The 12,041-nt window shown below is 42.0% G+C and overlaps 2 protein-coding genes across 5 annotated transcripts in view; one reads left to right on the top strand and one right to left on the bottom strand.

The window, feature by feature from the left end:
- kank4 (KN motif and ankyrin repeat domains 4) overlaps positions 1–817 on the bottom strand; it is a 73,510-nt gene extending 72,693 nt beyond the window's left edge. Inside the window, exon 1 of the mRNA XM_034582059.1 lies at positions 736–817. The gene's annotated coding sequence lies outside the window, so the exon portion shown is untranslated. The remainder of the gene's footprint in view (positions 1–735) is intronic.
- Positions 818–1,575: 758 nt separating this feature from the next.
- usp1 (ubiquitin specific peptidase 1) lies at positions 1,576–8,800 on the top strand. Of its 4 annotated transcripts, none has more exons than XM_034582065.1 (9): positions 1,576–1,801; positions 3,858–4,066; positions 4,237–4,378; positions 4,639–4,740; positions 5,003–5,172; positions 5,489–6,240; positions 6,443–6,601; positions 6,925–7,126; positions 7,618–8,800. In XM_034582065.1, exons 2-9 carry the CDS (start codon positions 3,897–3,899, stop codon positions 8,372–8,374), a joined length of 2,454 nt encoding a protein of 817 aa, XP_034437956.1. In that variant the 5' UTR covers positions 1,576–1,801; positions 3,858–3,896; the 3' UTR covers positions 8,375–8,800. The 4 variants fall into 4 exon arrangements, with proteins under 4 accessions (XP_034437956.1, XP_034437955.1, XP_034437958.1 ...); XM_034582064.1 differs by having other exon boundaries at positions 1,577–1,801; positions 3,861–4,066; XM_034582067.1 differs by having other exon boundaries at positions 1,577–1,801; positions 3,837–4,066; positions 5,006–5,172.
- Positions 8,801–12,041: the final 3,241 nt, after the last annotated feature.

Here is a 12,041-nt window from a genome sequence, read left to right as displayed (position 1 = left end):
TCAGACCACTTAGCTTTCCTTGAGAAAAAGATGCTATCACCCTCTGTAACACACCTCCTGGTTGGATTTTAGCTGGGATGTGACGAACCATAACACCTTCTGGACAAATCGCTGGTTGTCACATCTATTTTCATTAAAAATACATTTAAATGAGGTGCGAGGCCTATGACGTCCTGCTGCACTAATTTGTAGTGAATCAACCCCCTGCTGACGCCACCACAGAGCTGGAGATTGAGGTGATAGCAGCTGGAAGCTTGAGGCTGAGGATGGTGGCATATGCGGCGCCTCCATCCTCACCTACAGGCACCAGAGCTCCACGCTGCTCCCCTCCACAGCTGCATCCTTCCTGCAGCATCATCAAGCCGGATAACACGAGTGGACTGTGGAGGCTGAGGGTCTGTACCTCAAACCCCATGGGTGTTGGTGCGTGTTTGCCGCTGACAGAGCCAGGGCTGCAGCAGTGGATCGTCCTGCACACATTCAACCATCGTATTCACAAATGCATCCACTGGCTGCGTGCACGGGAGGAAACGACACATCTGGCATTGCTCATTTTTCGCGCTGCGTTCGAGGGGACTGCAAATCCTAATCCGTGTCGTAAGAATAAAAAACGCAGCAACACTCTGCAGCCTCATCCAAAACCAACACAGAGCAACTGGTTTAAAATAAATATGATCTACTGCACTGTTAAACAGATACTGGTTTGTTTACTCTGGTAAGGAAACAGTATCTTACCGTTAAAGTCCAGGGAGGGACGCCAGTGATGTGATCAGATGCTCCAGTGGAGATGATGCTGGATACCTCAGCATCTCTTCCTCGAGTCAGTGTCGCCCCCGGTCGGTGGAAGCGGTGCACTGCCCTTAACAACCTCTAAAGGTGCTTTATTTTGATTTTTTTATTTTGGTGTTTTTGTGTGTCAGCAGATTTTCCCCAAAACACAACAAAATGTAAGCGTTGCATCGCATATCTTGGTATTAAGAATAAAAATTAAAACATATTTGTTTAAAGTACAGATTTTTTTAGATACAGTTCAGTAAAAAGGAGGATTATCAAGTTACAAAAGATATAGGTTTTATACTTCCGTTTAAAAACTAAACACTACAAAAGACAAAGCAGCATTGACAAATGAATTGAAGAGGTATTGTCAGTAATTGTAGAATATGTGAGTTGGTGTATTGTGTGTCAAGCAGTCTTGTTGTAATCATAGTCTATCAGGATCCACAACGATCAGGTGGTTGTTTATGATTATTATTGTTATTGTTATTGTTGTTGTAGGTTTTTATGTTGATGTATTGTTTTTGTTTTACGTATTATTATTTATTCTTAAATAGATAACGTGGAGGATTCCCTCTGATCCAACTACAGCTCCATTTTTACTTTGAAAATCCACCAATCTATCTATCAAAGCTAACTTGACAAATAAGACTACAAAAATGGCTTCCGGGAGTAAGCAGAGAGGGGCCTGAATGAAATAGGTGTCTTAATATAAGCCTGAGATCTGGAATGCCAGTATCTCTGGTTATATATTATTTCTCGGTCATCTGGCCACTTTTACCAGTTTACACGTGTGGGTTTGAAACACATGTGGTCTCAGTGGGTGACCGTTAACCGGACGGTGTCCCCGGGTGTTTTCCTGCGGTGCCGCTGTTTTACCGGCGGCGGAGCGGGCAGCGGGTCCTGCGGCAGGAAAAAGCGCCAACTTCTGCAGCAGCGACCCGATGGTGGAAGTCTGAGTTTAACGGCTCCTGAACCGCTCATCCCGGGACATTTACTGAACTTTAACGTGGCATGACTCGCTCAGGTAAGACCGAAGACAGATGTGAACCCCCCAGCTGCGTTGTAGCCTGGTTGTTTTCCTTCAGAGAACTGTTGGCCGCCTCCTCGCCGCTTTGACCCACTTTACCGCTGCTAACTGCGCAACGAAACCAACGCTATCTTCCGCTATTGTCAACCGCGTCTTAGCGCTAAACGCACACGGGCTGCTCGTGCGAACTGTGATGTTTGTAATGTTTATGCTAACAGTGGTCATTAAGAGAGGCTAAGTGTTAGCTATCACGTTATTTAAGTGGCTAACCGTGTAGCACTGTGTTTACACCGAAGCTAGCTCGGTTTGTAGCAACACAACTGCCAAGCATTTTACTTTCATTTTCACGATTTTATTTTGCAAGTTCGCACAGGCTCAACGGTACAGTGGCAGGTACAGGTCAGCTCAGCAGTGCAACAGTTACATTAAAATAAAAAGCAAGGTAGAAAGAGTTTACTATATATAAGTCAAATACAATACAAAACTAAGGCTATATACATTCAAAGGTGCAGTGTGACACTCGCATGGAACTGAATGGAGTGTGTGTGAATAGTTATTGCACCGTGTGTGTGTCAGTTCTTTCACATTCTTTCAAAATAAAGTACAAACAGGCAGGAAAACAACTCTTGATGGGGCCCTAATAAATGGCTGTGTTGACTTCTTCTTGCCGCAGAGGAGCGCTGTTTTATATCAATACAAATATAATAACTAGGGCTGCGAGCAACACTTGGGATCCCGGGAACTGATGTCCGGTACAAGGCGCTGGACCACGCCCACTAACCACGCTTTACGGTTCCACGCCTTCAAGTGTCGACCACACGGTGAAACTTTAATGTAAATCGAATTAAAGTTGTTGTAAAGTTGTACAAGACTTGCTTCGTTTAGGCAGTAGGTGGTGCTATCACTATCACTACATACAGACTAATAGATCTGTTCAGGTCAAACACACTTGTTTGTCTTCAGATCGTATAAATCTTTCATCTGTGCCCCAGTCAAAGACATCAAAGGAATCTATGGCCAGTGACATTGAAGCAAACGGACATCAACGAAGTATTTGCTTAATGAATCCTTTGATGTGTTATTTTATTTAAAACCTGGGTGGAGTTGAATAGTAAGTCACAAACAAGTGTTATTCTTTCAGCTTAACATCTTCAGAGTAATCTCCTGAACAACTAAACTCACTGTTGTGCAGTAAATCAGTGGCAGATGACACTATAATTCTAGAGGCATGTGAGCGGGAAACAGAACTCGGAGAGGATAAAGAGAATATGCTAAATCAAATTCTGGAGCACTTTGAATTGCTGGTACTGGAGAAGAGTTTCAGTGCTGACCTCAATATCCAGCTCTGCGAAACAAGGAAGACTGCAGAGTTTCCAGATGGACCGGAGAAAACTTCAGGAGAGATACAATGAGGTCAAAGCAAAGCTGACGGCTTAAACATACACGAAAACTTACCAAACTTCGCAGCAATTCAGTCTGGTTTAACCGATCTTCAAATAATTCGATAATCACATGTATTTAGTTATTTATTGATGATGTCGGATCATGACTCCGGATCATTCCACTCACTTTAACACTGATGTCCTGACCTTTTTGTGTCACGTTACATTACATGTGTCTCATAAACTGCAGAGCAAATCAAACTAACACAAACTATTATGGTCCAGGCCATCAATTGCAGACCACATTGTGAAAATTTAATGTAAAACTAATCAAAGTTTGTTCAAGCTGTCAAAAATGTGATACATTTTCCTGAATATTCAAACAAAAAGCAAAAGGGCCTTGGCACTGTCGGTGCTCGGGCTCTAATAATCAACCATCTATGCTCTTTTCATTTTTTACTAAACTAAAACTATTTACATTCAAAGGTGCAGTGTGACATTCATATGTAACTGTATGGAGTGTCTGTGTGAATATTTATTGCACCGTGTGTATCAGTTGCTTCACATTTTGTGCCTCAAACCGGCAGGAAAACAACTCTGATGGCTCCCTCTTAAATTCCACTGTATGTGTTTCCTTCTTCTCACCACAGAGGAGCACTGTCTTATCTCAGCAGAGAATTAATCACCCCTCCAAGCTGCCCAAAAGAAAGATGCCAGGTCTGCAGGGTGAGGATGTGGTGGCGGCACTCGGGAGCCCCATCAAGAAGAGCAAACTGTCTCTGAGGTTCTTCCAGAAGAAGGAAGCCAAACGGGTGCTGGATTTCTCGGAGCCTCCAGCATATGAACCCAAATCGTCTGAACCAACGGAGCCCGAGGACAGGTGGGCCCATAGGGTTATACAAAGTTCTGCATTGTTGACAAATGATGTGTGGGGATAACTGACATCATTACGGAGCATGCTAACACAGCTTCAATCATAGAGCCTCTTCAGACTTGGTAATAGTTAGCAGCTGTTTTACCAAGTTGTGTTTCTTCTTCACTGTTCAACAGCGGTGATCAGGTGGTTCCTGATCCTCCTGTGTGTCCAGAGTCACCTTGTCTCCTTCCGTCATGTGAAAAGAGGGAGAACTTGGTGCCATTTGTGGGCTTCAACAACCTGGGCAACACCTGCTATTTGAACAGTATCTTACAGGTTGGTCATTTCCAGAGACAGAATAAACCATTGTCATTAATAGCTGAATCTACATACATGTGCACATTACAATATATTACATTTATGTTTAGAGAATTATGATTTTTGTAAGGAAAATGTATTTGACTATTATTCCTGCTTTAAGTTCATTTCGGACACTTGTGTTATCAATAAGATATCAAGCTTTTTTGAGTTATCTATAGAGATGGATTTGTTGCAAACAAACTAATAACTAATCTTGCGTCTGGTTGCACTTGCAGGTTCTGTACTACTGTCCAGGACTCAGAGGAGGCATAAAGAAACTGTACGAACTGTCTAAAAGAAAAGACAAACCAAAGGAAGAAACGGATACAAGTGAAGAGGTTGGTGCAACACAAATGATGGTTTTATTTAGCAAAATTTACATTAGCAAGGAATCGCTCCAAGATGATCTTTAATCTTAATCTAGATAGATCACAAATTTATCAACACTATCAATTAAGAGTTGTTAACTTTGCTCGTGTAATTTTAGGGCTTTTGTATAGTGAAGTGTAATCAAAAACACGCTATCCTGGTATAATGTATTTGATCCTATAGTTCAAAGATCTTTTATTTAATTCAACTGTTTTATCTCCGTGTTCTCAGCAGCCAGAAGATGTAGCTGAGTCCTTGCCAGCTCACGTTGAGCTGTTGCAAAGCTTCAACAGTCTGATCACGTCAGTGGAGCAGCTGCAGTCCAGCTTCCTGCTCAACCCTGACAGCTTCAGTGACGGAGAGCTCTCCACACCGCCTCGGAAAATCCTGAACACACTCAGGTAACAAAATCACATCAATCGTACACAAGTGACAGTTGTCACATGCAATGAAATAGAGAAGTACTTTGTTTCTAACTACATTGATGAGTTTTGAGTTACATTAAAACTTTCAACTTTTGTTAAATCATTTTTTACTTTTATAGATTTTATAGATATAATTTGGCCTGCTCTCTCAGTCTAACCTATGAAATAGATATTCAGAAGTTTTCATCCGATTGATTAATTATATGATTTTAAAATGATTCTTCAAACAAAGGTATTAAATTGTTTTTAAAAACATATTACAGATAATCTATTTTGTCAACATACATTGCAGGCAACTGAACCCCATGTATGAAGGCTATCTTCAGCATGATGCCCAGGAGGTGCTGCAGTGCATTCTGGGATACATCCAAGAGACCTGTGACACCATCAGGAAGGAGCAGGCGCTGGAAAAGGAGGAGGACGACGCGACAGGAGTCAAAATGGAGAATGGTGTTCGTTTGGGTTCCAGCAACTCAGACGTTGCTGTAACGGATCCCTCAGAAGGCCAAACTCCCGCAGACGAGGACGGCCAAGTCAGCGGCAAGAGAAAGAGTGACACTGAGGTGGGAAATGCCAAGAAGAAGACAAAATCTGTCAAGTCTAAGAAGTCTGATGTGGAGGAAGACAACAGTGGTAGAAATCAACCCTTCACCCGCTCCAAAAGGAAGTCCTCCAGTGACATCGTGGTGGACAGCACCCAAGAAAAAGGCGGAGAAAAGGAGGCAGAGGAGGAGGCGGTGAAAAAGCTAGATGGGAAGGAGGATGGAGGGAGCGACGGTGAGGGGAAAGGTGAAAAGACATCTAAAGAGGCAGAGGGGAAGAGGAAGAAACGCTCTAAGCTGAGCTGGTTGAGGCCTTCTGGGAAGCAGCCAAGTATTTTCTCCAAATTCCTCAGCGTGGGGAAGATCAGCTCCATTAACACGAAGAACCAAATTAAGGTGGAGCAGGAGAACGGACAGAGCGACGAGCAAAGTCCGAAAGAGAAGAGCTGTGATGAGAAATCACCACAAAACCTGGCTGAAGATGAGACAGTGAAACATCAAGGTATGAAACACAGAGCTCTGATAAAACAAAACACTTACTGTTCCTTTAAATTCTTGGTATGAGTTAATTCAGTCTTAATTGGGTATGTAAAAAATTACATAAATGCTACTTCAATAGAGGAAATCAATAGAGTCTGGTCAGACACAAATCATCACTGTGTGACTGCAGACATAAAATACTTGTGTGTGTCTGTTTTATTTAGACGGCCTGGACCTGTTGGAGCGCCTGTTCCAGGGTCAGCTGGTTCTGAGGACTCGTTGTCTGGAGTGTGAGAGCTTCACGGAGAGGAGAGAGGACTTCCAAGACATCAGTGTCCCCGTACTCGATGAGCAACCCGGCAGCCCGGACGATCTCTCAGAGGGTGAGGATTGGTACAGCTCCATTTCCACATTAACTCTTTGCAATGGGCCAGCATTAACCCATGAATACCTAAGGGGCTGAATAGAAACAACCCCCTCAAACCTCAGGGCCTCAGCTGAAGAGCTGACAGAATTGCCAATGTTTACAAAACTTTAATTTCTCAGCCAACGAAGCAGGTAGAGACATTTTTTGTGAGTGGGAAAGCTCAACAAATTTAAATCATGTAAATAAATCATATGTGCACACCTTTTCTTTTAGGTCACAAAGCAGGTGAAAAATAATCCATCCCATAATACATCTAATAACCAATTTTACTCCCTCCAGTCTCTCCGGACCCCAAACCAGAGCTGAGGACTCTGAAATGGGCCATTGGCCAGTTTGCTTCAGTGGAGCGCATCGTTGGAGAGGACAAGTACTTCTGTGAGACCTGTCTTCACTACACAGAGGCCGAGAGAAGTCTTCTGTTTGACAAAACTCCCGAAGTCGTCACCATTCATCTGAAACGCTTCTCTGCCAACAGCTTAGAGTGAGTTAACTGCCAACGCAGCTTTTCGCTTTTACTGTTCAAATTTCATTTTAGTCAGTTTTTTATAAATTCTTTTTCAGTATTTTGCCCCTAAGCCATGACGGCGTATCAGGGCTATGTTGAAGAGAAATGAAATTGAGATTTTGAGAGTAAAGTCATAATTCTAGGATACGTGTCTTGTCAGAAGAGAAATATCAGAAGATCAGTATGTGTTAAAATGAGGAATGTGAAGCATCTTGTTAAGTCATACTTAGTTATAGGTTTCACAAATAATGAAACACTTAATATTTTGTCTCATCAGCTTCACATTATCTGATATTAAGTATCATGACTTTGAAAAGATTGTGTGAGAAACTGTCTTTTCTGTTCTCAAAATATGATTTTATTCTCGAAATCTCATAATTTGGTCTTCAAAATTGCCCAAATACTTTATTATTATTATATGTGGTATTTATGATAGTAACTCCTCTCCTTGTTTCTTTCCCTCTTAGCATGGACCCATATGCTGGCCTCTCTAAGGTGAATACTCCCTTGCAGACTCCTTTTACCTTGTCTCTGGAGGAGTGGTGCACACGTCCCTCCACTAAAGGTCAACACTACCAGCTGTTTGCTGTTGTCATGCACAGCGGTGTCACCATCAGCAGTGGCCACTACACCGCCTACGTCCGCATGTCTGACCTGAAAGACGTGGAGCTCTGGCCGCAGGGAAGAGAAGAAACGGAGAAGGGGGAAGAGGAGGAAAAGGACAGCAAAGAGGAAGTGCAGGTGAAGGAGGAAGCGCTGGACTACAATGATGGTGAAGTGTCCTTCAGCCTGAGAACGAGGGGACAGAGAGTTGCGAGTTTGGCGAGCAGCAAGGCGGGGGGCAAAAAGTCAGAGGGTGTGGTCGGACTGTTGGGCGGCCAGAGGAGTTTGACCAGTTACGAGCTTGGGAGCAGCAGCAGCAAACACACAGATAAAGCAGCCAGCAGTGCAACAACAGAGGGATCGAAACGCAGGAAGACGATCAACAGTCTGGGTCATAAAAAGGAGCCTGAGGAAGGAGAGGAGGCTTTGCTGCCCCCTTGTGGTGGGGTGGGGGCACTGAACTCCCTCCAGGAGTACGAAGGCAAATGGATGCTGTTTGATGACTCTGAGGTGCGTTTGTTTGAGGAGGAGGACTTCCTGCGTGCCTGCTCTCCAGAGGCGAGCTCCTCATCGACACCTTACCTGCTCTTCTACAGAAGGATCCCTGAGCCTGGATGCTAACATGAACACAAGGACTGAAGGTGGGGGGGTGGGGGGGAGTGCTCAGAAAGAAAAGACAGTTGTAGTTTTTTGCAATACTACAAACTCTGCCAAAATTACTATGGCTGCCATATTTAGAACCTGAGCAGAAGTTACCTTTCAGGCAAGAAACCATCTCATGGAGTCTAGTTTGGGTTAGAAATCATATATTTTCAGAAATGACTTGACTTGTCTTTCTACGTGTCAGGGATGACTGGCTTTTTGAGACTTGTTTTTTTTGTACAAGAAGTTTTTGCTGTCCATAGTGTTTCTTTGACAAGGTCATTGTCTTTACCATGTCCTCCTTTTTTTCATGTTATCACTCATTCAGTTTCTATGGTTCCCTTTTACAAAATGGAAAAGCACTTTTAAACAAAAATTTCATCAAGCGAAAATCTGAAATGCTGGGAAATGCCTTTTCCGAGCTAAAAGTGTCTCTATATTGTATTAAATTGGATGCAGCGTAAACTGTGTAATTCTGACACATCATGCAACCACAAAAAACAAATAAAACAAATCTTCTCCATTCACACACTGAAGCGATGCTACAATCCTTGCAATAAGCCTTTATTCACCTATCACAGACACAACTTTGTATGAAGCCTGATATTGATGTGATCAATGCTTGTGAAACCTGGAGTTTATGCTACACAGCAGCAGATATTTACATAAAACACACAAAAATATCTAATCCACAATGAGCTTGCCCATATTTTCTTGGCGCTGCTGAAACTTGTGGTGTTTCTGGAGGCTGCAGTTTCATGCTCAGCATTTTCAAGACGCTGATTCAGTTTGAGTAAAATGTTCATAACATTTCTTCAGTAAGCTGTTATGTTGTTATAAGATTAGTTCAGTGAGGTTATGACAGCCTTGTTCATCTTTCATTTCTTTAGTGTGTAACTAACACTTCTCATATTTGGATGTGAAATGTTTTGCAGGTTAGTTACTTATATTCAGGTTATTACTTCAGCTGTACTTCTGTGTTATGCTGTGAGGAGAAGGACGGGTCAGAGACTGGAGAATTTAAGTGTAGTTTCTTTGACACATGAGAAACAACACATTTCTCATATGTCAGAACATTGTGTAGAATTCCGTTTGCAGATCTGTTTCACTAACAGACCCAAATATATTCATTCTACTATTACAGAGAACTAAAGAAACCAGAGAATTTAAGTGACTCAAAAACAATGAATCAATTATCAAAATAGATGCTGATAATTTTTTGTGGATAAAGATCCTAGCAGCTTGTTTTGAAATGTACAGAGCCATCGCCCAGTGAGACTCTGACTCCTGCGCCGTACAACTTGCCTCCAGTTGTTTTTCTGTTTTTAGATTTTACTCAATTTGTTCAAGAAATTATTTCATGAGGAAAAACAAGTTTGAAAGTCCTGTGTTTGCTTTCCATCTGCATACCTGCTCATTTCCACCGTTAGCAGTTTAAAGGTATTAATGTTTTTCTGCACTCAGACTCCGAAATGTCTCTGAAATTACAATTGATTACAACTATATTTTGTTTTGTTCTAAATCATAGGTTTATTGACAGTATCCGATTTGCGTTTTAATAATATGGAACCAGGTCATAAGCTAAACCTGAGCTGAACAATGTCTCCTTTTATGGAATGTGTCCAGAGGATTGACTCAGTTCTAATTCAGCTGTTTTTCAGGAGAAATTCATCATGAGCAAAGTTTCCAATGCAGGTTTTTGTGTTCAACAAAATGCTTGTTGACGTGTTTTAATAGATGAAACCAGTCAAAGTAAGTTTGTCCTTTAAACTGTACCTCATCCCAAATGTAACTATTCATGTTGGCAGTGTGGTACCGTGACCAATAAAGTTTTTACCTTTACCAAATGTGCTCCATGAAACCATGAGTCGATTTTCATAGATCATTTTATTGCACATGACACCACATTTACAATCAAACACCCAGTTGTCAATACAGATAAACAGGATCCTATCTAAAGATGAATGTCTAGTGCTGAATATCTAGTGAGTCTAAATTACAGTAGAAATGTGAGATTTGAGAAAGCACAATAGTAAAGTTTAGTGCTTCATATGAATCTTACAGCACATGGTGCCGTCATCTGTGCACTGTAAGATCAAAGCCGGGTAGAGGAACAAAAAGCTTGCCTCAGATTTAAAATGAGCCCAGTGCAGCAGTGTGTCCTCATTAACTCGAAGAAACTTCGAGCAGAACCAAAAATGTTAAACTAATTTACCTTTAGATGTTTCATTTACATTTATATTTAACGTTTATATTTAATATTTAGTTTTAACATTGAACGTTTACATATAGATACAACATTCAACACTCAACTTATATATGACATGAATTTCTGTCTTAAATGTGAGGAAAATTAGCTAAATGTGAAGAAAGGGAGCTAGATATTTGAAATATATCAGCAAAACAACTAAAGGCGGGTGGAAAAGAGGGGAGAGGAGTATCCAGGTGAAAAGTTAGCGACATAAATGTGGGGCAGAGAGAGAGAGAGAAGCGCTCAGTGCATGATGGGAGTTCCCCCAGCAGTCTAGACCTATAGCAGCACAACTAAGGGATGGTTCAGGAATGAACTATAAGCTTTATCAAAGAACCTCTTGAATTAAAGTTCAAAGGAGACTTCTTATAATCAAAGGCTGTTGAGAGCCAAAAGCTAAGCAACACAGCTTTACCTTTAAAGTTAACCTTTGACTTGCTGCTACAATTCAGAAGAAACTACTTGATTCACATTCATTATTAAAGTGACATATCATTTGCGACAGTTCAAACATTTCAGATGTTCCAGTACATTTTTTGACAGAGTTAGCGCCTCAAAGACGAAGAGATGTCACGGCAGAAGGATCCAGTCCTGCCCCCGGTTGGGGTCTTGCAGCTCATAGAACTGAAGGAAAGCCTCGACACATCGTACGTTTGTCTTTGTCGGTGCCCCACAGTAAAGTGACAGTTCAATTGTCTCACCAAGGGGAAATCAACCTAGCATTAACGTACAACAGCCATAACCTGACCTAAAACTCTTTCCCCTCCTCTTCTGCTTCTTTTCAGGGGGGCTTTGTCAAAGAGGACTATCTCTCCTGGGGTTTCTAAAACAGTTAAATCGAAGGGGGCACCAAAGGACCCAGTCCTTCCCCCGGTTCAGGTCTTTCAGCTCAGAAGAAAGACGGAACCTCTCAACGCATCGTAAGTTTGTCTTTGTCAGTGCCCCACAGTAAAGTGACAGTTCAATTGTCTCACAAAGTGGAAATCAACCTATCATTAATGTACAATAGCCATAACCCAAAATAAAACTCTTTCCCCTCCTCTTCTGTTTTCTTTCAGAGTCCCTTTGCCAAAGAGGACTATCTGTGCTGAGGTTACTAAAACAGTTAAACCGAAGGGGATGACAAAGGACCATGTCCTGCCCCCGGTTAAGGTCTTGCAGCTCGGCGAACAGAAGCAAAACCTCGACACCTCGTAAGTTTGTCTTTGTCGGTGCCCCACAGTAAAGTGACAGTTCAATTGCTTCACCAAGTGGAAATCAACCTAGCTTTAACGTACAACAGCCATAACCCGACCTAAAACTCTTTCCCCTCCTCTTCTGGTTCTTTTCAGGGAGGCTTTGCCAAAGAGGACTATCTCTGCTGAGGATTCTAAAACAGTTAAACCGAAGGGGACA

This window comes from Hippoglossus hippoglossus, chromosome 4 (genome assembly GCF_009819705.1).
Source record: "Hippoglossus hippoglossus isolate fHipHip1 chromosome 4, fHipHip1.pri, whole genome shotgun sequence".
NCBI lineage: Eukaryota > Metazoa > Chordata > Actinopteri > Pleuronectiformes > Pleuronectidae > Hippoglossus > Hippoglossus hippoglossus.
Note: the sequence above shows the minus strand (reverse complement) of the source record. Positions and strands in the feature narration are given on the sequence as shown.